Raw genomic sequence first — 25844 nt, 5'->3', positions numbered from 1 at the left:
AAGTTATTTTAAAGTTGTACATAAGGTCAACCAATTCTTTAATTTTTAATAAATTGACAGGGTCTGATCAAATCTTCGGATCATTAAAAAATTTCAATTTCAAAAGTTTCCAATCATATAACAGCTAATTGTTAATTATTTCCCAGTAATTGTCTGCGTCATAAAGTGCAACAACATTGTTTTTATTAAAAAAGCACAACAAAAATTTCAATCTCCAGCTCGGGCGGCAGTTCATATAGACCACTACAAATGAAACTTTTCATATCCTCAAATTACTGTTGGTTGAGTTTATTTTATTTGTTTTTCTGGAAAGATAAGAGAACGGAAAACATTATACAAAGCATATACGATATTCTGCTATTGGAATGTACTTTCGTGCCTTCCAGCTTCTTTTATAAGGGTTTCGGGATGACGGTGCCATATTCAGTAATTTATTTAACAAATATGTTCTGTTTTATTTAGCAAATATCGAAACCATCATCTGTATTCGAAACTTATTCTTAAAATATTTTATTTATAAATCGAAACTCAAAAATTTTCATGCTCACTTAACATTTTCGAGCCTCAATATTCTTCATCATCCTGTATACATAAAAAATATTAAGAGAATAATAAACTTGTGAAAATTGTTGTAAGTTTTGACAAAGGGAAAAAACTGGCTTTTATTGCATTACAATTATACAATTTACGAAGACTTCTTCTTTCCCGTAAAATTTATTCAAAAAACTCTTTTCGAAATAAAAGAAATGAAATGCGGATTCAATGTGTCCAGAATATTTCTCTTTTTGAAATATTATTTTGTAGAATATTTAAATAAAAAGTTGGTTTCTATTTTAAATTACCATGTTGTTTATTTTGAGTAATGGCATGTAATTATATGAAAATTATTTTGTTTTTCTTGAAAATTATACACAAAATTACAAAATCTCAATACAATTTTAAGAATAGTTTCTGTTTTGAATTATTTTTTTGACTAGAATACCAATGCTTTTTTCATTGACGTTTTTATCCATATTTACCCATATACTCGTACCCATATTTTGTATAATTTGGGAGATTGTAAACGTAGAGGTTCTTATTTCTTTTATAATGTTTATTGAGTCGTTGACCCCCGGGTAGGTGCAATTCAAAGTGCATTACCATTTTATGTTTCATTTATAGAGATTTATCAGGTATTCGGTTGTAGTAAGGAATACAATTTTTGCTCTGTCGGTATTTCTTATATTTCATTTTGGTCATAACTCGGATAATTTTAATTTTTGGGCTTGTTAATACTTAAATAAACAAATAATCTCTTCCGACATGTAATTATTAAAAAATATTCTGACAATATGAGTGAAAATTAAGAGAAAAGATCGTAAAAATACTAACACTTATAAAGTACGAAAGAATTCCAACTTATTAAAATCTTAGAAAAATTAAGGGGTCGGTGCAAATTTTAACATGTTAATGAATAACGTCATTCAGTTTAACGCCTCAATGAATTTATCTATTAAATTTTGAATATCAACTTCATTAATATTGGGACTTCACTTTAAATCACCTTCCTCAATTGAAATTTAAGAGAAACACAGCATACTTTAGTGCAATTAAATTATATTTTAATTAATTTATTTTTTTTGGTGAAGTTACACATGAAACATAAATCATACAATTAAAATAAATTCATTTATGAAATAATTATTTTTCTAAAATTTCCTCTCTTAAATAATATTTTATAATTAAAATGTTATTTGAAAATTTAATATTTTAAAAATTTGCTTTAAAATTTTCACTAAAAATAATATTATTGGAAATCCACATGATGTTTGAATAATTATGTGAATAATTCGAAAACTGAAATGAAATTAAGAAGAAAATTTCAAAATAATTCGAAAAATTAAATTAAAAAATTTTAAAATTAATGAAAATTTCTTATAAATAAGAATAAAATTTTGTGATTTCATATAATATTTTTAAAGAGGATTAAATGATAAACCATTGAATCCATTCCCAATTTGATATCGAGAATTAATTCAATTATAAATAAAAATTTTAAATTGATATTAAAGAATAATACTTGAATTTACGATATTAGTCGTCTCTTACGATATTAGTCCTCTCTTACGATATTTAACATAAATTATTAAGTGATTGGGGCGGCGAAATACTTAAACTAATCCTGAATTTTATTTTAAATTATTCAAGAGTGTGTTTAATTATGATGCAGTGTGAAATTGTGTAGCAATAACAGCACAACTCGTATATTCGTATGTGGTACCCATTAAATTTAATACGGCTCTAACACTACTTACATATAATATCTCGTTTATACTTACATTTTCATCATTGCTTTACGTTTTTCCAATTTTTCATTTTTTTCTTTTAAATAATATTTTCGTATTCCACTTAAATAATTTTTAAAATATTCTGACCAATTAATTGTATCCCAATGTAATTCAAATAGTTTACGATCTTTGGGTGTCATTCTATTATACATTTCAATAATATTTTTATTTGAATAATCCCAATTTTGTAAACTGAACCAACCCATTGTATGTAAGATTTTTTCACGTTTTTCATGAGATTTTTTAAATCTGTAAGATAATAAATTGGAAAGTTAAAATCTGTAAGAATTAGAATATTTTGAAATATTAAATTTTGCAGAAATAAAGCAGCCACTTTAATAACACTTGCAACACAAGGATTAGAAATTAATTTTTAGCATATTTCACTTAATTTACAGTTAATAATTTTCCTCAACTTCAATAAATTAAGCCTCATTTGCGATTATTAAAATATTTACCTACCATGGAGTGAGAAATTTTGAGTACTGCATTAAATATCGTTAAAGCACAACCTCGTGATTTAAAAATTTCTACAAAATCCTTTAAGAAAATTAAATAAAATTTATTTTTTCCAAAAATATTTGAATTATATTCCAAATAGAGGGTAACCAGCTAATGGCCAAAATTAAATTTCTTTATCACATTATTTTTTGTATGAAAATTAGTAAAAAATATTTTCAATTCTTGGTTTGGGGGTTCTGTTTTGGCTTCATGTCTAGACTAAAAGCATTGTTTTACTTTCATTTTTCTTGTTTTTGAATATTTTTTCTTGTTGCAGTCTTAAAAATATTTTAATAATTTAATATTTCCTTATATAATTACAATTAAATAAAAAATTTTGGAATAATTTTAAAAGTTTCCCAACACCACACATTCTTTAAAACAATAAAATTTATTTTGAAATTCAAAATAACATAAGAATAAAAAAAAAATAATTTGGAAATATTTTTTCAGAATTCATAAAATATTCTAAAATTTTTTTGTATTTTATTATATGGCCATAGTTTGAATACTGCAAGTCTAAGAAGAAGCCTATTCAGGAAGTCTTATTTTGAATTTGAAATTTAAGTGTGTGTGAAAGGGTATGAGAGAGGGCGACAATATTCCATATGATCAACAGATGTCATTTGCAATTTCTCTGCCGCTCCTTCTCACTCAGTTCTCTACGATTTCCTGTTTTATAAAACGGGTGATATAAAATTTTTTATTATATTGGTGACTAACTAGAATTTTCTAATTTCTTGTTTATTGCACCAAAACATCCACTTCTACCATTTTTATATCCTGCAACAATAAAATATAGAATTAAAGGGAATTTTTTTCTCATATTCCACAGAATAGTTTCCATTTTATTATTATTTTAAATATTTTGTTTCGTAAAATAACAATGGAGTCCTTTTCTTTTACAAAACTATGAAAATTTCATAGATTTAATAAGGTAGATGTGTGTGTGTATCTTATGTTTATCAACATTTTTATTTTTTATTTCTTATTTTTAAAACACAATCAATTTAAATGCAACCAGGCAACCGCATATTTCTTTTCAGAAATTAAATTTTATTTTATTATTAAAAAACTTAAAATATTGGGTTTCTTTTATGAGATGAGGATAACGTATATAAAGATGTACAGAGTATATTTTAATCTTTAAAATATATTGTGGACTTTGTTTCTATACAAATTGTATAACACTATGCTGTTGAATATTTGAAATGCAAGAATGTATGCAACCCTACTATCTCTAGTTTTCTCTCCGAATGTAATATAGGTTGTATAATATAGAGAATTAGATGCGGTAGAGTACTAGATGCGGTAGAGATTCTGAACGGGTACTTCTACGGTAAAGATTCTGAACATGAATGACTTTGGTTGTGCTCATTTAGCAGAGTTGGAAAGAATTGTAAAGTTGGCGGCATTTAAAAATTTTCATATATAATTGTATGAGGAAAATATTTTAAATAATCCAGAAAGTTTATTGAAAATCATTTTGTTGTGGCACTAGTTAACGAGAGAATTTTAAGTGCTAAAAATATTGTGAGGCCAAAAATTTTAATAGAACTATATACAAAGTTAATCTGCTGTTTTAAAACTATATATTTCATGGGTCGCTTTCCGTACATTTCATTTAACATTCTCTTGTTCTTATTAATTTTTCCGTTCTCTCCCATTCGAATTTATAACAACCAGAATCTAAGGCAAGGAATGAAGACGGAAAGCAAAACGTTTAAGGGTTTTATAGAGTGGCTTCATCTAAATCTTTCATTCTACTTCATCTTGTAAGGTAATTGCTTTTATTAACAAATATTTTATAAGCATTGAAAAACATTATAATATACTTACATCCTCTGTTTTCCTCGAGCAAGAGCAATTAAATCAAAAATATATCCTGGTATCATGTGTAGGAAAAAATCACCGATTTTGTATAACCATTTCCAACGAAATAATATGAAAGAAAAGCACCTAAAATTAAATTATTGTTTCTGAACATTATTTAACAAATTTTTTACTGAAATAATAAGGCTAATTACAAATTTCAATATTGAACTGGATTCTATATTGTATGGCAAATCACTAAATTCATTCTGAAAATATGAATTTCTAAATTAAAATACCTACATTGTAATAAACAACAAATTGGAATGAGATTGAATAGTGACTTCCCGCTGTAATAAAAAGTGAGAATCTCGGATAATTAGGCCAAGCAGTTAAAGAACTTACACTCTATATAGTTTCCTATGTATATATACAAAAATCTATATAATTTAAGTCGGAATTTTCATAACAAAATCCATATATTTACCCACATCCTTATACCCTCGAATTACTCTCGAATCTTTTCGCCCTAATCAATGAATTTTTACAACATGAATTACCGGATTTTGAACAACTTGCGTATTTCTAAATTTTTCTAAATAAATATTTCTATATAAATATGTGTGTAGAATGCATAATAATGAATACTTATATAATATAAATATCCTTTTTTTGAGTATATTGTTTGCGGTTAACCAAAATGAGATATGCAAAAAAAAAAAAATGTTCATAATATTCATCCGCATCCGTATTTCCTAACCAAAAATATTAACACAAAAGTTGCATTCATACATGTCCACATACATACATATATATACATAGAAAATATTATGATACAGGAAATATTAAAAGTTTGGTCAAAATGTTAAAACAATACAAGAACATTAAAAATAAAGTTGAAAAGTAACAAAAAAAAATTAGAGGAAAAATAGTTGAAATTTTGGAAAACCAAATGAGACAACAAAATTCTGTTGTGAATAACAAATTTATGTACAAGAATATTGCGAACTAAATGTATATATGAGCAATATATTCAAATCGAGTGAGTAAATTTTTATACCTGTGGGAGTAAAAATGTGCATATACCATTATTGAATTCACAAAACTCCACTTAAACTCATGTATAACTTGTTCTGTATATTGAAATTCATGAAAATTATATTTGAATTAGTGAAGACACTATTCTTTAATCACATTTACTAATTCAAAATTGTAGTACCATGTTTTATTATTACCCACATAATTTACCATCCAATTAACAAAGTACTAGATAAACACACTTAATATTTAATTTTAAAAATCTTTGTATAGAAACTACCAATAAGAAAAATTAGGACATCAGATGAATCTTTAATTATTGATTATATATAGAAACCACACATAACAATTCTTTAATCTATAGCCACGATTATTTTTTACCCACAAGTTGATAGTTCATCATTTCACACTTCAAATGCACATACACCATTTACATCATTTAATATGAAAAAATAAAATCTTCAAATACCACAAAATTTTTCAATTTTAACCTGTGAAGCGGTCTCGTAAATTCCATTTTTTCGCCCTATCCAATTTATTGAATCAGAAAATTGTTACAAAAAAAAAAAAATCTTCATCAATCTATCAATATATTGTAAAAATCAAGTTTTCCTTCAATGATTCATCAAAATATTCTCTAACACTCTCCTATCCTATAGAAGTTAATATTGTTAACCGCTAATATTTTATTTTCAATCAAATATTCATAGCGTGGTATTATATAGGGTATGCAGCTATATAGATCGAATAAAAGGCCTTTCATATAGCGGTTAATATTATATTACTATAAATTGTTAAAAAAATTTTCTAAATGCGGTATGTTGGTAGTCTGAATATGCTTATGTTAAATGGGAGTATATAAAAAAAATGCTTAAAATTTCACTTATTCCAATGGTAGCTGGTAGTGTCGGGTATTGTAGTACCTTATATGAGGTATAGTAATCCTGAAAGTAATGAAAAACATAAAGGATTTCATACATTATCCTATATATGAGACTGTATAGTATAGATGTTATCCATGTTCAAGTCCATTGTATAGGTACACTTGTAATTGTATATACATTAATGTGGTTTAAATTGTATCATATGCAGACATCCCAAAATTCTCTACAATTTGATATTCAGTATCACAATTGTAAGAATGATTATTCTTGGTTTTTTAGAAGAAAAAAAAATAGAATCCAAAAATATTTTAATGGTATCTAAAACCTACCTAACCATGAAAGTATAGAAAGAGGTACAAGAAATGCCAGAACACTATATATGGAGAGGATTGGATGTGGAAAAAAAATGGACAAAATGGAGTGCTTTAAATTATTTTGGAATAGTGTTACTATAATTTTTAATGTATAAAATGTATGAAATCGAAGTTGAATTTATGTGGACAAATTGTAAAGTGAGATTTATATTTTATGTGATTTTATAATATATATGTGAAGAATTTTGTTTATTTTTCTTTTAAAGTATCTCGGATTCATGAATGATTTTATGTGCTCTTGTTTTGAATATTGTTGCTTTAACATTCCGAAATGAAAAAAATTAAACGAAAGTTGTTTTAAAATTAGAATTTCAAGGTAACAACCATTAACGTGGACGTATAGCACAGGGAAAATGAAAATGCCGGGAGAGGTGAGTTAAATTTGAAAAATTCTATTTTTAATTCTTATTCTTCATAGAATAGATTTTTAAAAATGTATATATACAAGATTTTTGGGGCTATTCAAAATCTTCGTCTCGGAATTCTCAATATTTCTTGCGCTAAAATTTTTGACCTATGGATATGAACAAAAACTACTTTGTGAGGCTATTTTGAACCGGGGAAACGGGACTAATAGAACTATAGGAAGATCCTCTTGCTATACTTTATTGACTGGCCTTTATTCCAAATCCCTAATTTAATTGGAACTATATAATTTTTTATGTCGACTTGATTTGACCAGGGACAATTTCAAAAGTAATAGTTAAAAAAATTTATTCGGTACTCGATTGTAGCAAAAAACAATCAAGGAATAAATTTAAATGGAGGAAATATTTGGAAAATAGAAAAAACAACAAGTAAAAACGTTTCAGTCGGTATAAACCGATTGAATTATACCCTGCACCTTTCGTTGTTGTATAGCAATTACTCAAACCTGTGAAACCATTCTATAGAAACTTTACGGATATGTTTGACCTATAACAGACACACAACTGCCAAGTTTCATAAATCTGACTTTATTATTTTTCCAAATATTTAAAATTAGCTTTTGGAGTTCTATGGCAGGTACCCGAACCTGTCAAGCAATTCCACTAAAACTTCAGAAATATATCTGACCTATAATTGGACACATGACTGCCAAGTTTCATGAATCTGACTTAATTATTTTGCCGAATATAAAAAATTTGCGTTTGGAGTTGTATGGCAGCCACCCGAACCGGTGCAGCTATCCCATTAAAATTTTTAGAGCATATGTAGAATATAATTGGACACATGTATACAAAATTTTATATTTGTACCTTTATTAGTTTTTGAAATATTTAAAATAAACTCTTTGAGTTGTATGGCAGCTACCCGAACCTGTCAAGCAATTTCACTAAAACTTCGCAAATATATCTGATCTATAATTGGACACACAACTGCTAAGTTTCATCAATCTAACTTTTTTATTTTTCCAAATATTTAAAATAAGCTTTTGGACTTGTATGGGAGCTACTCGAACCTACCAAGCAATTCCACCAAAACTTCAGAAATATCTTTGACCTATAATTGGACACACGACTGCCAAGTTTCATGAATCTGACTTGATTATTCTTCCAAATATTTAAAATTAGCTTCTGGAGTTGTATGGCAGGTACCCGAACCTGTAGAGTAATTCCACTAAAACTTCAGAAATATATTTGACCTATAATTGGACATATCACTGCCAAGTTTCATGAATCTGACTTTATTATTTTGCCGAATATAAAAAATTTGCTTTTGGAGTTGTATGGCAGCCACCCGAACCGGTGCAGCTATACTATTGAAATTTTTAGAGCATATGTAGAATATAATTGGACACATGTATACAAAATTTTATATTTGTACCTTTATTAGTTTTTGAAATATTTAAAATAAACTCTTTGAGTTGTATGGCAGCTACCCGAACCCGTTGTCCGAATTAGTCCAATAACAATAGGGTTCGTCCTTGGCACAAAAGAAACAACTTGTGAAAGTTTGGTGTCGATTGCATTATTCGTTTTTGAGTTATCGTGCGATCGGACGGACGGACGGACGGACGGACGGACGGACGGACGGACGGACGGACGGACGGACGGACGGACATGTCTAAATCGACGCAGAATTTTACGCTGAGCAAGAATATATATATATGTCCATACCGCAGATGACTCCTTCAAGTAGTTACAAACTCCATACCAAAGTTAATATACCCTTCACGAAGTGCAGGGTATAAAAAACGTAACAATAAAATATAAATTAGAATTGAAAAGTCATTCATCTTGTCTACGGGACTAATACTAAATTGTATAATGGCTAAGACTGAAAGTTTAATTTACTTGGCATTCAAAAGTGGAAGAAATGAAAGAAAAAGAAATGAAAATCTAAATTTAAAAATTTTGTTATTTTCTATTTTTTTCACATAAATTTCCAAAATTTCTACATAAATATTTTAATTAAGAAATTTATATTCTGTGATTTATTAGAATTATTTTGTAAACAATAGAAAAAACGGAAACATGAAAGTAATAAAGTATTAAGAACTTGTCTAGGGCATCAATAAAAATATTAAATATAATAAACTGTTATATTTTCCCATCGGTGATGCTGAAATTCCTTACAAGTCACTAAAACAAATGATGATCGTAAAAATTTTCTGTTCAATCTCAGTCTCTCGCATCAATGTTAAGTTTAAGCTCTCAAATAACTGAGGTGGTTACTGAAAATTTCACCTATACGGGATTATATATCGTATACATAAAATAAATTACTGTTAATCACGTATTTATAATTAAATTTTCCAAAACATTTTATATACGCAACTTTGAGGAATAGCGCAGCCATTGACGACCACAAAATGAATTGTCAATATTGTTTACTTTTAAAATCTCCAAGCATTCCAAATCACAATATATTTGAACGCGTCATTAAGGAATCCCTAAAAATATACGGGATTAATTGACAACTTTCTCCCCAATAAAGAATAGTAAAATCGGTGTTCTGTGTACTCTTCTAATTTTAATTCGATATTATAAAAACTTTTACAAAATTTTGTCATAATTGTAAGGTTTAGATTGTAGTATTGTCCATTAAGATTGGAGTGAGGCACATACCATTGGTAATAGTGAAAAAAAAATCCATATTTATATAACAAAATTTTAGAGTAAAATCGGTTTTTTTTTCTATTGTCTAGTTTCTTATTTCCTGGAAAATGCAAGATTTATTAATCCCTAATGAAATGAGATTGTACCAAAGAATTTTTCACTTCTCTTTATATTTTTTTTGTAACATTTTGAACATAATTTTTTTCTTTTCTTCTCTCTTCTTTTTTGTAAATCTTTTTGTATTTCTGTTGCTATTTTAAGATGATATTAATGGCTTTTTAACTTTAAAATATAAATATAATTTCCATTGCAATTATTCGAATGCATTTTCTAACCATATGAAAAATATACACTATAAACCAAGTAAAAATCCAAATACAAATTCACATGTGTGTGTGGATGTAAACAATTTATATGTAACTAATGTAAGAAATGAGAGAAAATAAAATAAAAATTTTGAATTTAACAAACCAAACTAGTAGAAAATCCCAACAAACAGAAAAAAAAATAGAGAGAAAAATCAAAGAGAAATACAAGAAAATCTCTAAGGATTCTAATATCTTTGTGTAATTTGGTATGATGCAAGTTAAAAAAAAATACATGAATAAAACAAATGAGTTAGTAGAGAGGACGACCAACTCGTAAAACTTTAACGATCCGCCATGTTAATTTTCATATGAAAAGAAAATTTTTTTTATAGATATATTAGAGCAACTTGCAATCAGATTCAAATTTAGAAAGAAATATAGAAAAAAAAGTAAAGGTAAAGTTTAAACTTTTTTTAACTTTATATTTTATAATATCATTTTGTATTTACTGTACATTATACGACTTCTATTTACATTTTAACTTTTACGAAACAGATTTACTTCCATTTTTCTTTATTCATATTACTTTTAAATATGCAACACAATACAACAATATTGAAGTAAAATACAAAATTGTTTTAAGAACCAATTTCTATATTTTTCTGACATACTGAATCGCTCAAAATTCAATAGACTTAAATAGAAATATTATACTAGTATTGCTTTACAATTCATTGTGCCTTCCAAACAGTAAATCAAATTGTATTTAGAACGAAATTATACGAATAAATGAGTTTCCCCATGTTCGGGCGGCAGATTTAAATTAAACTGTAGTTTTTGCAGAATGCCATTATAAATATCAATGCCTGTCTATAAACTTCACTAGAAATATTATACTACAATTTCTTTATAATTCATTGTGCCTTCCGGACAGTAAATCAAATTGTATTTAAAACGAAAATAATCGGATAATTGCATTTACCCATGCTCGGGCGGCAGATTTGAATTAAACTTTAAAATTTTACAAAATATCAATTAGAATATTTACCTATACTTTAGATTTCATGAAAAATATTGTACTGCAAAACATTTTGTCTTTCGGATACCAAATCAAATTGTATTCAAAACGAAATTATTCGGGTAAATGCTTTTGACCCATGCTCGGGCGGCAGATTTAATTTAAACTTTAAAATTTAACAAAATATTAATTAGAATATTTATCTAATACTTTAGATTTCATAAAAAATATTGTACTACAATTGTTTTACGCAACATTGTGCCTTTCGAATACGAAATCAAATTGTATTTGAAGCGAAAATAATCGGATAATTGCTTTTACCAATGCTCGAGTGGCAGATTACAATTATACTTTAGATTTTCTCGAATATTAATGAAAATATTAATGCGCGAATAAAAGTAAATAGTTAACGACAAGTCGGCCCTCAGTGAAAACTTTGCAATCTACCTCACTTTGAGTTCGTTTTGGCAACAATTCTATTAAAAAGACTTGTAAAAGGTACTGTAATTTTTTGATCCAATCATGAATTTGGGTTCCAGAAATCCAATTAAAACCTAGTATTTTTGAAATTGATTACTATAATCAGTCATTTACGAAAATATAGAATTAAATTTTTATTTCAATTTTCTTTTCTCTAATAATTATACCCCATTTTCTTGGAGAAATTTTTATTTCTTCTATATTTTAAAATTCTTTAATATTGTAAATATCCCAAATTGATATTCAGGATGATTAATATTTTCTCATTTTTTTTTTTAAAAGAAAAAATATTCATTTGTTTTTTTGTTTTGTAAAAATTTTTTCTTCTTTATTTTTAATTCCTTACCACATTTGTTTACCAAATGGTTCATGAAATCCCTTACGTGCCAAACTTATATACTGATTCCATGTTATATTATTTGATTTGAATACATAGTTGTAGACAGGTATCTCACTTGACTCACATTTTCTCATTTGATATCTACAATAATAAAAAGAAACATGCATGTAAATAATATTATAATATGAGCATAAATATAAATAAAAATACAAATATAAAAATATTATTTTGCAAAATATAAGATTTTTTTAATAAAATATAACAATATACACATTCATACATTCATTCTCTGTATATATGAAATGTATTATGAAAATAGAACTATATAGAATCCTCTATAGCTACAATATAAATGGTAACAATTTTTTTTTTTTTTGGTAAGAATAACGTGATTGCAACAAATGAAAATTATAATGAAAGTAATATTAAATGGTTTAATAAATTGCATAATTTATTATCCTTTATAAATGTATGTTTTGTTTTTTTTTTTTTTTTTAATTATATTATTATTATTACATGTATTCATACAAATGTGAATAAAAATGTTAGTCGTATACATAATGTGCATGTAGGTGTTTTGTATTATTACTATATTCATTATCCTTTACAAGGTATTCAATTTTTATTCATGATTACACCTTATGCTCACAAGAGATTCTCACGAAGTAATTGAGAAAAATTATGTAAACATAAGTTTGGAAGTTTAGTTAATAAAAATTTTAAATTAATATAAAATTAGTTACCTAGTAATAATACAAAACCAATTATCTAGCATTCACACAAAACTAGTTATCTAGCATTCACACAAACCAATTATTCCGAAAATACGAATATTAGTAATTTGTTATTACAAAACTGGTATGATAATGACTTCCGTTTTGCATAATTTTAATATCTTTGACATAATTATACTTCAAATATATTATTAAAATATGAAAAAAAAACTGGCGCCCGAGCTTGAGGAAAAGAAAATCATTATTTTTTACTTGCAACAGAATAGGCAATGAAATTAAAAATAAACTGCCGCCCGAGCATGGGAGAAAGAAAAATATTATTTTGTACTTCCAAACAGTAGGAAACTCTGTTTTAAAATTTAAGGATTTCATGTGATATACCTCAAGTTTTTATGTTAATAACGTAACTATGACTAGCATTATATTAGCATTTCTGATATTGCATATCGGCAGGAGTAATTTATAAATTATAATAACATCATTTTTTTAACACATATCACATATATTCTTTGATTATTGCAGTACAAATAAACACGTTGAAGATAAAACAATCGAACAATATGAAAAAATGAAAAATGCCGCCCGAGCATGGGTAAAACCATTATATAATTTTTACTCCTTAACCATAGTCTTTCATTTTTAGTTCCTACCCATTTAGTCAACGTTTTAATAAATTTCATAATTAAATGAAATACTTTTCACCTTTTGAAATCATCAACCCTTTGTAGCCCTTTGTAGTATAATCAAATAAAATTGAATTATTTCAAACAGATCACCTTGTTAGCATTTTTCAAAAGGTGACTTGACTTTAATTGAAAACTATATATCTTAATTAATAAACATTTATATATGGAAAATTTTAACTTTAAGTAATCAAATGAAGAAGAATATGCAAAAAAACAGCAAAAAAAAAAGTTAATGAAACGATTCACCATCTCTGGACTTGTAATAAAAATGGAAAGATTATTGAAAACTCTATTCATTTATTGCAATGTTGCTTTTCTCGAAAAATGTTAAAGAAAATAAAGAAAAATGATAGCGGAGTATTTTAATAATAGCGTTGGATTAAACTTTTTTTCTTTTTTTCATGTCGTATAACAGTATAACAATTATATTCCTGTTGAGATTCAACATTGGTAATTAATTACTTTTAAAGTACAATTCCATTGAAAGTAAACATTTTATAATAATAATAATATAGAATGTTGAAAAATTTTATAATATAACAGATATTTTTTTGTTATATGGTAAAATATAAAATTACAAATTAATATTTATGAGTTTTTAATAAAATTGAATTGAAAATATAAATAATAATACAATATAAATCTGTATACCTTGTTGATATATCCCATGCACTTGTTATTAATGCATTTATAACATAATCTACTGGTACCATATTAGTACGATTATTTGGATCACCAATTGCACATCTTATAATACCACATGCAATCCATAAGCATATACCAGATGGTCCATAAATATTATCAGTCCAACCAGGTATTGGATCCTTATATATTGACATTACTATGAAAAACAAAAAGAATTGATTTTATATATAATATTATTTTAGAGGAACGGCATCATATTATTAATAAAGAGAGCTGTTATTATAGCGAAGAGTTGCAGGTATATGCTGGCATTTACATATTTATTGTTTTCAGGTTACATCGAAGTTGGTCTGGAGGTGCCTAACTGCGTACTTATGGAATTGGCATTAGCAAACAGAGTTACGCCCATTTGTGTGCCTAGCCACAGTGAACCCGCGAGCTTCCTATGCGCTTCCTTCCTCTTCCACGGAGACTAGAATTGCCAATTCGTTCGGAGCGGAATGTGATCTGCACTGGCGCACGACACAAAGGAGTGCCGTCATTCAAAAATGTTTATTCAATCACGCTCAGGAGAATTGAATACAGTGTTCTTGTAGAGGGATAGAAACCGAGATTTTTGCAATTGCAAATTTCTTTACTTGGCAATGTTAATCGAATTCTCCGTTGTTCCCTTTAAATATCTTAAAGGGAATTTAACTGCTGTTAAATTCCCTTTAAGATATTTTCGGCTTTGTCCTTGAAACAGGGATACTTAAGATGGGAGAGTGGGAGGATACAATAAGTCAGTAAAATATTAACTGTGGTAGCCCAAGAGAAAATTCGCTTATCTTGAAATCTAAGAACTATAATTTACAAATTTTTTACGCATACTGCTAAACTTTTCTTTAAATCACAATTGAAGACACTCACCTACTGGTGGTCTAAAAATTCCAACAGGAATTTTACCAAATATTGTATGCTTTACTAAACATTCAGCCAAATTTTTCGTTAACGTATAACTATTCGGTAATGTACCAATAATACAATGTTTAATTTTCTCCAATTCATCACGATTTAAAGTTTCATTAAGCTGAAAATAAAATTATTAAAATTTATTAATATAAAATCTATTCAAAAAATCTTTCGATATTATTAATTTTAAGTAGGTATACCTTAATGAGAGCTTTATAATCAAAATTTGGTTTGTAAATCTTTTCACCAATAAATTTCCGATTACAATTACAATATAAAGTTGAAATATGAACAAATGACTGCAAATAATTTTTTATGTAAAAGTAAATTAATATTTTCCAAACACACAAGTGTAAGATTTTTAGTTAAAACTCGAATTATGTGTTCCAAGGTGATAAATATCGTAATAATAAAATTGTACTTACCTTCAAATGTGTCATTGCCTCAACTAAATTTATTATTTTTTTGGTACCCAATAGATTAATACCAATAGCATCAGATAATTTCTCATTAAATCTAACAGATGCAACCAAATTAAAAACAATCTAAAATATTATTGAAAAATAAAAATATTTTATTGAAAATTTTTTACTATGTGCTATTCCTGAAATTTTCATTTCTTTTTGAAATCTCAAGTGATACATGACAATGAACCAAATATATTTTACAATCGATTTTCATATTAATAATGATGATATGTGTACTAATACTAAGTACTCATACTTGTATTGCTTTAAATGACATTCAAAATCCCAACATAATATAGATCGTGTAAACACCACCACGATTAGTTTTAGAAAGAAATTAAAAATATTTCTTCATACAATCAAAGTATATATTGTTATGGTGCCTAAAGGAAAGGAGAACTGGAGAATAATTCTATGCATTAGAGTCGAATCGAACCAGTTAGATGAAATTCAAATTAGAGATTCCGTTCAAACAGGGGGACCATAAATTGTGTGAAGTATCGGAGTATTGTTAAGTTAGGGATGGTGTTAGAAATCATTACATTATTCTTTTTATTCTCAGAGCGATTCAGAGCGATTCTTTTCGTGATCAGTAGGAACTCACAGATTCTGCCAATATATGATATTTAGCTGTAGCAAGAATATTTTCGGTGATATTTAAAACAAACCCATTTCTGGCGAAACCAGAAAACATGGAGCGATTCTAAGCATCTTTCCCGATCACTAGGAAAATTCATAGACTCACAGATTCCACTAATATATTATATGGTTTTTTAGTAGACAATAATTTGTCCCCACAAACATGCATTCACATTGAGTTAACATATTAGAAATATCCTTGGAAGACATTCTTATCCCACATAGTAATATAAATTTGAACTTTTTCATTGTGAGACTTTAGTGAGATTTTTTTCTGCTATTATTTTAATAATAATATGTTGAATATTTTTTCATTTTTAAAAATCATACATACCTCTACATTTTCAATTAATAATTTTCGATCTGAATTTGAAAACATTTCATCTGAATTATAATCGATTCTTATTGGATGTACTAATTCAAGTAGTTCTTCTTGATTCTTACGTATATCATCGAAAATCTGTAATAATTTTGAAAAAAAAAAAAATTTAAAAATATGCTAATTTGTTAGTTTTAAAGGTATTAGCAGGGTGCTTCGATATTTTGATGTTAAAATATTGTTGGTACATAAATTATTTTTGAGAAAATTGTCGATAAAGCAAAAATAATTTTCTTAAAAGAATTTTGCTGTTTATATTCGCAGTATTATTGAAAACGTGCCGAGAATCAAAAATTTTAAAATATAAGGGGAGTGCAAGAGCATTTGGCTAGCCACGAATGCATTCTAAATCATGATACCTTAACAATTCTAGCTGCATATTAATAATCAACTTCTTAAAACAGGGGCGGCACTTTAAAACTAATTTTGCCCTATGTAAGGCGCCAAAATATGAAAAACCAAAAAACAATTTATTATCTCCAAAAATATTTAATTTTTAAAGAATTACAGGCATAAATATTAAAAAATAACATGCATAATATGAAAAAACAGTGCCGTAGAAATGGAAATCCATTTAAAATTTATTGAACCAAAATGCAGAAATAATTGAAAAGTATCACTCATATACGGCCTCATATAACCTGTGTATAAAGTGCGAATTATAACAAGAAACTGGTATTAAGAAGAAAAGTGGTATACTTACAGGTTCATTGAATAATTTTTCCAAACGTTCTTTAATATTTAAATTATCCTTTGTTCTTATTAAAATAAATATCCTTTTTAATGTAAATGTTTTTAAAAGTTTATATATTAAAATTTTTCCAAGGAAACCATTACCACCAGTTATAAGAATTGTTGAATTATAAAAGAATTTTGTTATTGGTGAATCAATATGTTGTTGTTGGTGTTGTTGTTGTTGTTGATCTTCTTCTTCTTCTTGTTGCTGTTGTAATGTTTGTATCATTTTTCTTTCTGTTCCCATTGTTTCTTTAACATTTGATTCATGTGTTTTTATTATTGTATTTTTTATTGTAGATATTGGTGAAATTGTATTTGTAAATGAATTATTATTATCAGTTGAAGTAACATTTACATTATTAATTTCAATATTGTTATTTTGATTTTCATTATTTAAATTATTATTCAATAATTCTGGAGGATTTAATATTGTAAAAGCATGTTCAATAGCATTTGGCATTTTTCCAAATAAAATTTTTTGATTGCTTTGTTTTTATTTTTATTTTATTCTATTACTTTGATTCCTTTTATATTTATACTAATTTTTTTGTATTTAAATTAATTCATATGTGTGTTTGTATGTATGTATATAATATATATTTTCTAATATTATCAATTCTGTTTTAAAATTATTTTCGGATAAAAGTCAGATTTTCTTCTTACCAATGCATATTTTTGTTGTTCTTTGTTATATATATATATATATATATATATATATATATATATATATTTTAATATCAATGACAATTGTGTATATAAAATGTAAATGACATATTAAAATAGGAATAGATGTATGTATGTGATATAACACTATATTCAGTATTGTAATTTTTTTGCACCTGTTCGATTCCCAAAGGTGTAAAACTACATTAACACAAAAATTTAAGAAGTAAAAAAAAAAAATATCTGTATATATTTTTATGTATTATTGGATTAGCATATAAAATTTCAAATGTGTACATATATATATATATATATATAAACATGTAGATATATATGTAGATATAGTAATGTAGTACATATTATTCATAAGTTGTCTCACACTATTTAGCATATTTTGTTGAAAATTTTTGTTGTGTTTAACTAGATGTGATTTGGATTCTGAATGGAATTCTTAAAATAATTACAATTCACTTTAAAATGATTCGCTTGCATGGAAGCATTAGAACTGTAGGAAAATAGGAATGTAAAACACAATAATAGATTTTGTTTAGAAATTAATTTTAAGAAGCCATGGTGCTTCTTATGAACAGCAATTTAAATTACCATACAATGCAAATCAATTTTATCATACAACCTAAACAAAATTATTTATTTTGCAATTATCTTTGAGTTTTTCCTAAATTTTTACAAATGATTCTTGTTTATTTTCTTATTGAAATGGCAGCAAATCGCTACCCCCGCTAATCTATTATGCCTCCTTTTCTTACTATAACATAATTGTCCCTTATTTCCTTACACAATCTGTACAATCATATTCTTTTTCCCTATATCTAATTCGCAATAACAAGAGATTAGGAACTCCTTTTTATATAAATTTAAAGCATTATAATGAAAATTTCAAAAAAAAAACAGAGAAAAATTTTACTAGTAAGCTATTGTTAGAAATCACGTTATTGAAAAGTGTACAAAAAAAAAAATTTATGAAGTGGAACTATTGCACTTGCAAAAATTAAATTACCCTTTTTTTTTTTTTTTTTTTTTTTGATTTTCCTATCACTGATTATTTAAAGGAAAAAACAATAAGAAAAACTTAGAACTTCTCATTTAAATTCGTGTCGAATTCGAAATTTTGAATTTTTGTTGTTGTTTTTTATTTAAATATAATTTTTTAAAGTGGTTTATGAAAAATATTTAAATTTTATAAGATATTGTAAAAAATTTCCCGAATTTCAGGAAAATATTCGGCTCTATGTTTAATTGAACTCTTTCCCCGCACAGTTCATTCATTTTTAGGAAATTCAGTGTCAAATTACGATTTTAAAAGTGATGTTATCTTTCTACACATTTATATAAACTTGTTAATTTGGATTATGGCCATTACAAATACTGCCTGAGCGCTAGCCGCTCATATAACTACTCCGAATGTAATCAGTTTTCAATAGAGTAGACTGTAAAGCAATGTTTCGGTATGGAAACCAATATTATAAATGTTCTGTACATTTGAGAGACATTTATTAAGAAAGTAAATGTTACATTTTAATTTAAAGAGTCTGATTCCGATTGCAAGTTCGGCTCTAAATTTAAATCTGATTCTAAATCTGACTCTAATTCGGACTCTGTCTTTAATTTCGATTCTGATTCTGACTCAGACTCTAATTCTGATTCTGATTCCGACTCCAATTCAGATTCCGATTTTGATTCAGACTGTGACGATGATTCTACTTCCGATTGTGATTGTAAATTTGATTCTAATTCCGAATCTGATTCAGATAACGAATTCGAATTCGACTCCGACTCCGATTCCGAATCCAATTCCGACCCCAATTCTGATTCTGAATTTGATTCCGACTCCTCATTCGTCCCTGACTTCGACTCCGACTCCGAATTCAATTCCGAATTTAACTCCGAATTCAATTCCGAATCGGATTCCAACTGTTTTTTCAAAATTTTTAATTTTAAGCTTGATTCCGGAACAGATTTCAATTCCGATTTTTCAGAATTCGCAATCCTATAGGTATAAAACACTAATAAATATACAATTTGATTTTAGTTTGACGATTATGTAAAATCAAAATTATTTTTACATCATTATCTTTTATATCCTTTATATTATTATTTGATGGCTATTACAATACAATAAATATTTTGAATTCTTTAAATATTATACCTGTATAAATTCAATTACATAATTTTATTTACTGAATTTTATATATGTATGTATGTATATATGTATAATTAATTTGATTATAATAATTAATGATAAATTGCACTTTTATTCTATTATATTTAATTAATTAAAAAATTTTATAATGGTAATTAAATACCAATTTACTAATTAAATATTTGAATTTTTTAGAAACCAAAAAAGTCAAAAATAAAGCAGAAAAACAAAATCTAAGTAAATTATTTAAAAAAAAAATGCTAATCACTATTTAAAAATCAATAATAAATTTGTTTTTTTGTTTTAATTTAATTTTGATAAAATTGAATAAAAAAATTTAATGCACTTTATAATCTACATATACAAATGAGATTATTTTTAAATTTTAAAAAATAATTATGAATTTAATTTTCCAAATTTTTCAAATTTTTTTGTAGTAATTCTCAAATTTCCATCATTAGAGTTTAAACAGTAAATTCATACTAAATCGTGTTTGTTACGAAAAGAAAATATTTTAAAATTCTTCTTCTCTTTCTTTATTTTAAAGTCTATACAAATAATTAATTAACAATTAATAAATCAATAAATACGAAAGAATAATTCAAATATTTTGTAAAATTAATGTAAAAAATTTCAAAGTCAATTGAAATTGCCGCATTTCCAATCCATTAAATTTCAAAAAATATGTAAAGTTCTGTAATACTAATCTGTATGAAAGTACATTTCCATGATATTTCTAATTTCTTATGAATAAAATGATCCAATTCCCAGGATATCATCTTCATTTAGAGAAAGTGAATTAAATCGTCTCTACCTTTCCTACAAAATCAGCAATTTCTGGCTAATTTGTTTACGAAATTGACATATTTACAAATCTATACGAAATTTACTTTCCAGGCGGCTTAGTCTCCTACCTCTATAACCAACCCTTGTCAATACCTATAATGCCATTGGAAAAATTTATTTCTTTTGATGTCTAGCCTAGTTGTTACCATCACATTGTTCAAATTTCTTCTGCGGAATTAATTGCTTTTCATATAAACAGACAGACAATTAAATTTTGTAATTGCATTTTAAATAAAATAAAGGTAAATTTCCTTTCCAAATCAAAAATTTCCCCTTAAACTTTTACTTATGTATTGCATAATAGTATGTGCACTTTCACCCTTTTCATTTTAAATTTATTCAAAAAATTTCTCCCCCATTCTAAAAGAAACTGTTAAGCAGTTGACAAAAAATATTAACAGCTATGTTTTAAAAACGAAAGACGAAACCCCTTGTTTCACTTAAAGAAACAAATTAAATTTTCAACAAAATGCCTAACATATGGTTCAGTTAAATTTTAAAGATAATTAAGAGTACCTATAGTAAGAGCGGTACACATACACCTTTCGAAAAAAAAAAAAAATATTGAAATAATTTTTAATATATTGAAAAAAAAAAATTGATTTTTGAATATTAATTTATGCGATACGTCAAGTAAGTAATGTGTGTGTTATAAAATGTCCTTTATATTTTGGAATTGCGTGTATCTAAGAATATAATAACCACCTGCTAACAATGTGTTTAGTTTAGAGTATTATGCGTTTGTATTTTATGAGAAATAAGACATATGGTGAAGAAGTTAAAATTTTCTTTAATGAATTTTGTTAGAATTTCAAATGTATATTTGGTATTTTGCATTATTTCGCTAGTTTATAATGTTATTCGTGTAGATTAGTTGAATATTGAATAATTTCAGGATACAAAGAAAGCGACAATGAAAAAACAGAGATTTTTATTCAAAGTACGGTCTGAAATTTTGTCTCAAATTCCGATTTTATTTGATTCAATCGGAAAATATCAGATTTGAATGATTCTTATTCGAATATCACGCTTCTGGATTTACCGCCTGCGCGCTTCTTAACCCACGATACCCGGATTAAGCGCCGAATACTCGCTTTCACCCGCTCTCGTCAGCCTTACTAAGTAAGTTGCCCAGGAGACACCCGGCAGATAACTATGTTACCTACTTTCTGGGAGGTGAGAGTCAGATTTTTTGGCAGAGCTGATGTTTTCAGAGGGCATTTCCTAGCATTTTCAGTTTTACATGTTAGGAAAATGTGAGACTGACTAGGACCCATGCCCACTTTTGTCCCCCTAAGATAAATCTAGAATAAAACTTCATATTTTTAGATCCAAATACTTTTCAAATAAAATTTGAACTGTTATATTATAAAACTATATTTAATCAATATTATTAATGGTCTATTTCCAAGAAGGAACTAAGTTAGACCTTAAATTCAGAAAAATAATGCCAAAAACGAAATTTTTTTTCACAAAAATTAAGACAAATATGTTATGTTTTGCTTCTTCTTCTATCTAGTTATAAATTACAATAGCTTCTCTTTGAAAAAAATATCCTTGTAAAGAAACCAATTTGTACTACAATTAATTTTGTTGTCACTAATTATGCCACCTATTGTTGAAATATTGCAATGATATTGAAATGTGAATTATATTAAAAATATTACAAGAAACACATTATCCTTGAAAATTTTTCTAAAAAAAAGATTTCTAATTTCTCAAAATTGAAAATTTCCTGAGAACCAAAACTGCCATCTTAGATAATTTTATTTAGAAAAGCTTTTTAACAATTCAAAAGTTCTTGTTTTTCTTATTTACAATTTGGAGCTTTTCTTATCTTATATTTAGATTTTAGAAGCTTATGTAAGAAAATGGTTTAAGTATTTGATAAAATTTTCATATTTGATAAGGAGAAACTCTTATACAATAATTTTGCGAAAAAGTCCATTGTACAACTTGAAGAGAAAAAATTCTCTAAAATTTTCTGTACTCTTATTTAAAGCTAAAGAAATTCTCAGAGTTTATTCTAAAATTTAGTTTTCCTTAAAAGGTATAGAAGCTTCTTTTTTGAACTTATTCTGTATAGCAGTCTGTATAGAAATTTGTTTGCTAAACTTCATTTAGTGCTGTTGAGGCAATTTCGAATAAATTTTAAACGATTTCAAAATTAAAATTTAGAATGAAATGCTTGCAATCTAGTTTAGGTATAAAAACTTTAAAAGATAATTAATTTAAAGTCTTTATTTAAATTTCCAAGAGCAATTTTCAAGAGCAAAAATTTTCATATACACGCTAGCTGCTATCCTGTAAATTAAAATATATTTGTTGCAAATTCAATAACAGAAAAAATTAATATACTCTTTTGTATCCATAAATATTTTTTTTTGTACATATTTATTAATTTATATTGTAAAACTATAGGAAAAATGGGTGATCTAACGTAAGTTCCCTGTAATAGGAGCCATTTATATGAATAGTACCTTTTCTGCTTTTGTGTAGAATTAATATTAATATTTAGAATGGGCTGTAAGGGAAAGACTTCTTATTAGCTAGCAAAATGATTGCAAATTAATTTTGTATACTGTACATAATTTTAAAAATTTCAAAATTTATATGATAAGATGACTGACCTCCCATACAAACTGACCTTTCCAGAAGTTTTAACCAGAAGTACTTTTTTTTTTGTTTTTTTCACCACGGGGACGATGGCCCTTAGGCCCCATCATGTCGTCTCATAGGATCTCTTGTGGTTCCCATTCCCCTTACATTAGCTCTATGCATAGGCTCCCTGACGAACCGCAGTATGGCTATATCAAGCTGCGAGATCCCCCCCGGGGTCACAAAGCCTCCCCGAAGCATCTCAGTCGCAGGCGAGCAACCGCCTCGCACTCACACAGTATAAGTACCCTTTGGTTTCGTGCTCCTCTACGCATAAACAGCAGACCTCATCCGTCACCCTGCCCATCGTTTTCAGGTCTACCCTTGAGAGGCAGTGTCCAGTGAGAACTCCCACAAATCTCTTCTAATTTGGACGACCGAGCATGATGAGACCCTGTCTCTCCAGTCCCAGGGTAGGCACAAATTTTCTAGAGTGCGACATGCCCAAGCAGCTATCCCAGTGTTCAACTCTGGCCCGCTCCTCCCATTCACTGAGGGCACGCAAGACCTGTGTCTTGGGTACCTCAAAGCATGGCTTTGGCCCAATGAAGGGAGCCGCCGCTCCCTTCGTTGCAAGACCATCAGCTCTCCCGTTCCCGTCCACTCCGTAGTGTCCTTGCACCGTCATCAAGGTTAATTTGTTGTGCCTAGCCAGGACGCCAAGGGTGTCAATGCATTCTTTCAGCAATTTGGATCCCACTATATCAGACAAGAGGACACCAAGAACAGCTCTACTGTCCGACATAATAAATATCCTGCTCCTTCTAATGTTCCTCTCGATACATTCCAGAGCGCACAACTTTATAGCAGATGTCTCAGCCTGAAATATCGATGGGCAGCGCCCGACCCCTTGATTGGTTTTGAATCCATCCGTATAGAAGATCACGGCCCCATGGCCAAGTTATGGTCCCCCCTGTCCCAGATCCGCCTTTCAGCTAGGTCCACAACGTATGGTCTGACTATGTTCCTCTCCCTAAGACCAAAGTCCAAGGGCATCCCCATGTCATAAGAATTTAATATGGGTTTTTAACCAGAAGTATTTAATATGGGTTAATTCCAACCGAATGATTTCAAAATGGAATTTAAAGCAAAAATTGTTCATAATTACAATGAATTATACAATGTTGGCAGCTTATTTATAAATGCATATATATAGGGGCATTTATAGTGGTATATAGATACTAGATACAGTAAAAAGTTACACAATATTGATAAAATAAATATTTTATTTAAAAAAATAACATGAAAATTATAAACATAAACTTTTAATTAAATTTATAAATTAATTTTTTTGTTAAATGTAAAATAAACAAAAAAAAAAAATCGGCCAAGGCCAATAACCACACATAATTTGTGCGCTATATTCGTACCTTTATACATGCCAATATATTGCAGTCTATGTAACAGTTGTTCAAATAAACTGGAACCAATGGTTTGTAAAGTAGCACATTTCTATTTGTACAAATAAAAATATTGCTTTTGAAAACAGTCTTCCTACTAAATTACTTAAATTAATTTCGTTCATATATCATAATATTTTAAAGATTGCATACATTTAGGAGGAGTCAAAATAAAAAAATTGAGAAAGGCATGAAAATAATTCACAATACGTTAAGGGTTAATTACGTCAATCAAAAAAAATTATTATATTTTTTAATGGCATGGCAGTTACTGGTAGCTTTATGAATTTATAGAAATTTATAAAAGCTGGTAGTTTTGGATATAATTTTCGGAAGTTTTAATTAATTTGGAAATTTTCGAAAGTTTTATTAATTAATTTCAAGAAGCGGTAATTTAACAGAGTGGTGGAAAAAAATTATCTTCTAACGCAATAAACTATTTATTAGTGTCTAAGAACTGTTAAAATTTTCGGATTTGCCTACCAACTTTCAGTGTAGAAGAAAAACGATATTAAAAATTCAGATAACGGAATTCAAATAACTGTTAATTTTAAAGGCAATTTTGTCATTATAATGTTTTATTGTATCACTGTGTAGAAGAAGCCAGTCACTACATTATCTGTGTTTGTATTATTCAAAATATATTTGTGGTTTCGATAATATAAATAGTCAAATAAGGCTATGATTTTGAGGGTTATAGCTTTTAGGGAGAGGGGGAGGGGGCGGCAATAGTTTTAAATTTTATTCTAAAAGA

At 27.3% G+C, this 25844-nt stretch overlaps 2 protein-coding genes across 2 annotated transcripts in view; both read right to left on the bottom strand.

Moving 5' to 3' along the window:
* Positions 1 to 2112: 2112 nt before the first annotated feature.
* LOC129606956 (fatty acyl-CoA reductase wat) lies at positions 2113 to 17540 on the bottom strand (the record flags this gene model as incomplete). Its single annotated transcript, XM_055517606.1, has 10 exons — positions 2113 to 2161; positions 2319 to 2576; positions 4668 to 4787; positions 12130 to 12264; positions 14195 to 14384; positions 15098 to 15257; positions 15340 to 15438; positions 15565 to 15684; positions 16580 to 16705; positions 17328 to 17540. Coding segments are annotated over 10 exons (1470 nt in total), but the record flags the coding sequence as incomplete, so codon positions are not given.
* Positions 17541 to 19561: 2021 nt separating this feature from the next.
* Positions 19562 to 25844, bottom strand: part of LOC129606955 (tachykinin-like peptides receptor 86C) — a 41370-nt gene continuing 35087 nt past the window's right edge. The window contains exon 9 of the mRNA XM_055517605.1: positions 19562 to 20033. Within this exon, the coding sequence (XP_055373580.1) occupies positions 19562 to 20033 (472 nt within the window). The remainder of the gene's footprint in view (positions 20034 to 25844) is intronic.

Source organism: Condylostylus longicornis, unplaced genomic scaffold (genome assembly GCF_029603195.1).
Source record: "Condylostylus longicornis isolate FDR11 unplaced genomic scaffold, ASM2960319v2 ptg000022l, whole genome shotgun sequence".
Classification (NCBI taxonomy): Eukaryota; Metazoa; Arthropoda; class Insecta; order Diptera; family Dolichopodidae; genus Condylostylus; species Condylostylus longicornis.
The sequence above is the reverse complement of the archived record's forward strand: the minus strand, read 5'-3'. Positions and strand labels throughout refer to the sequence as shown.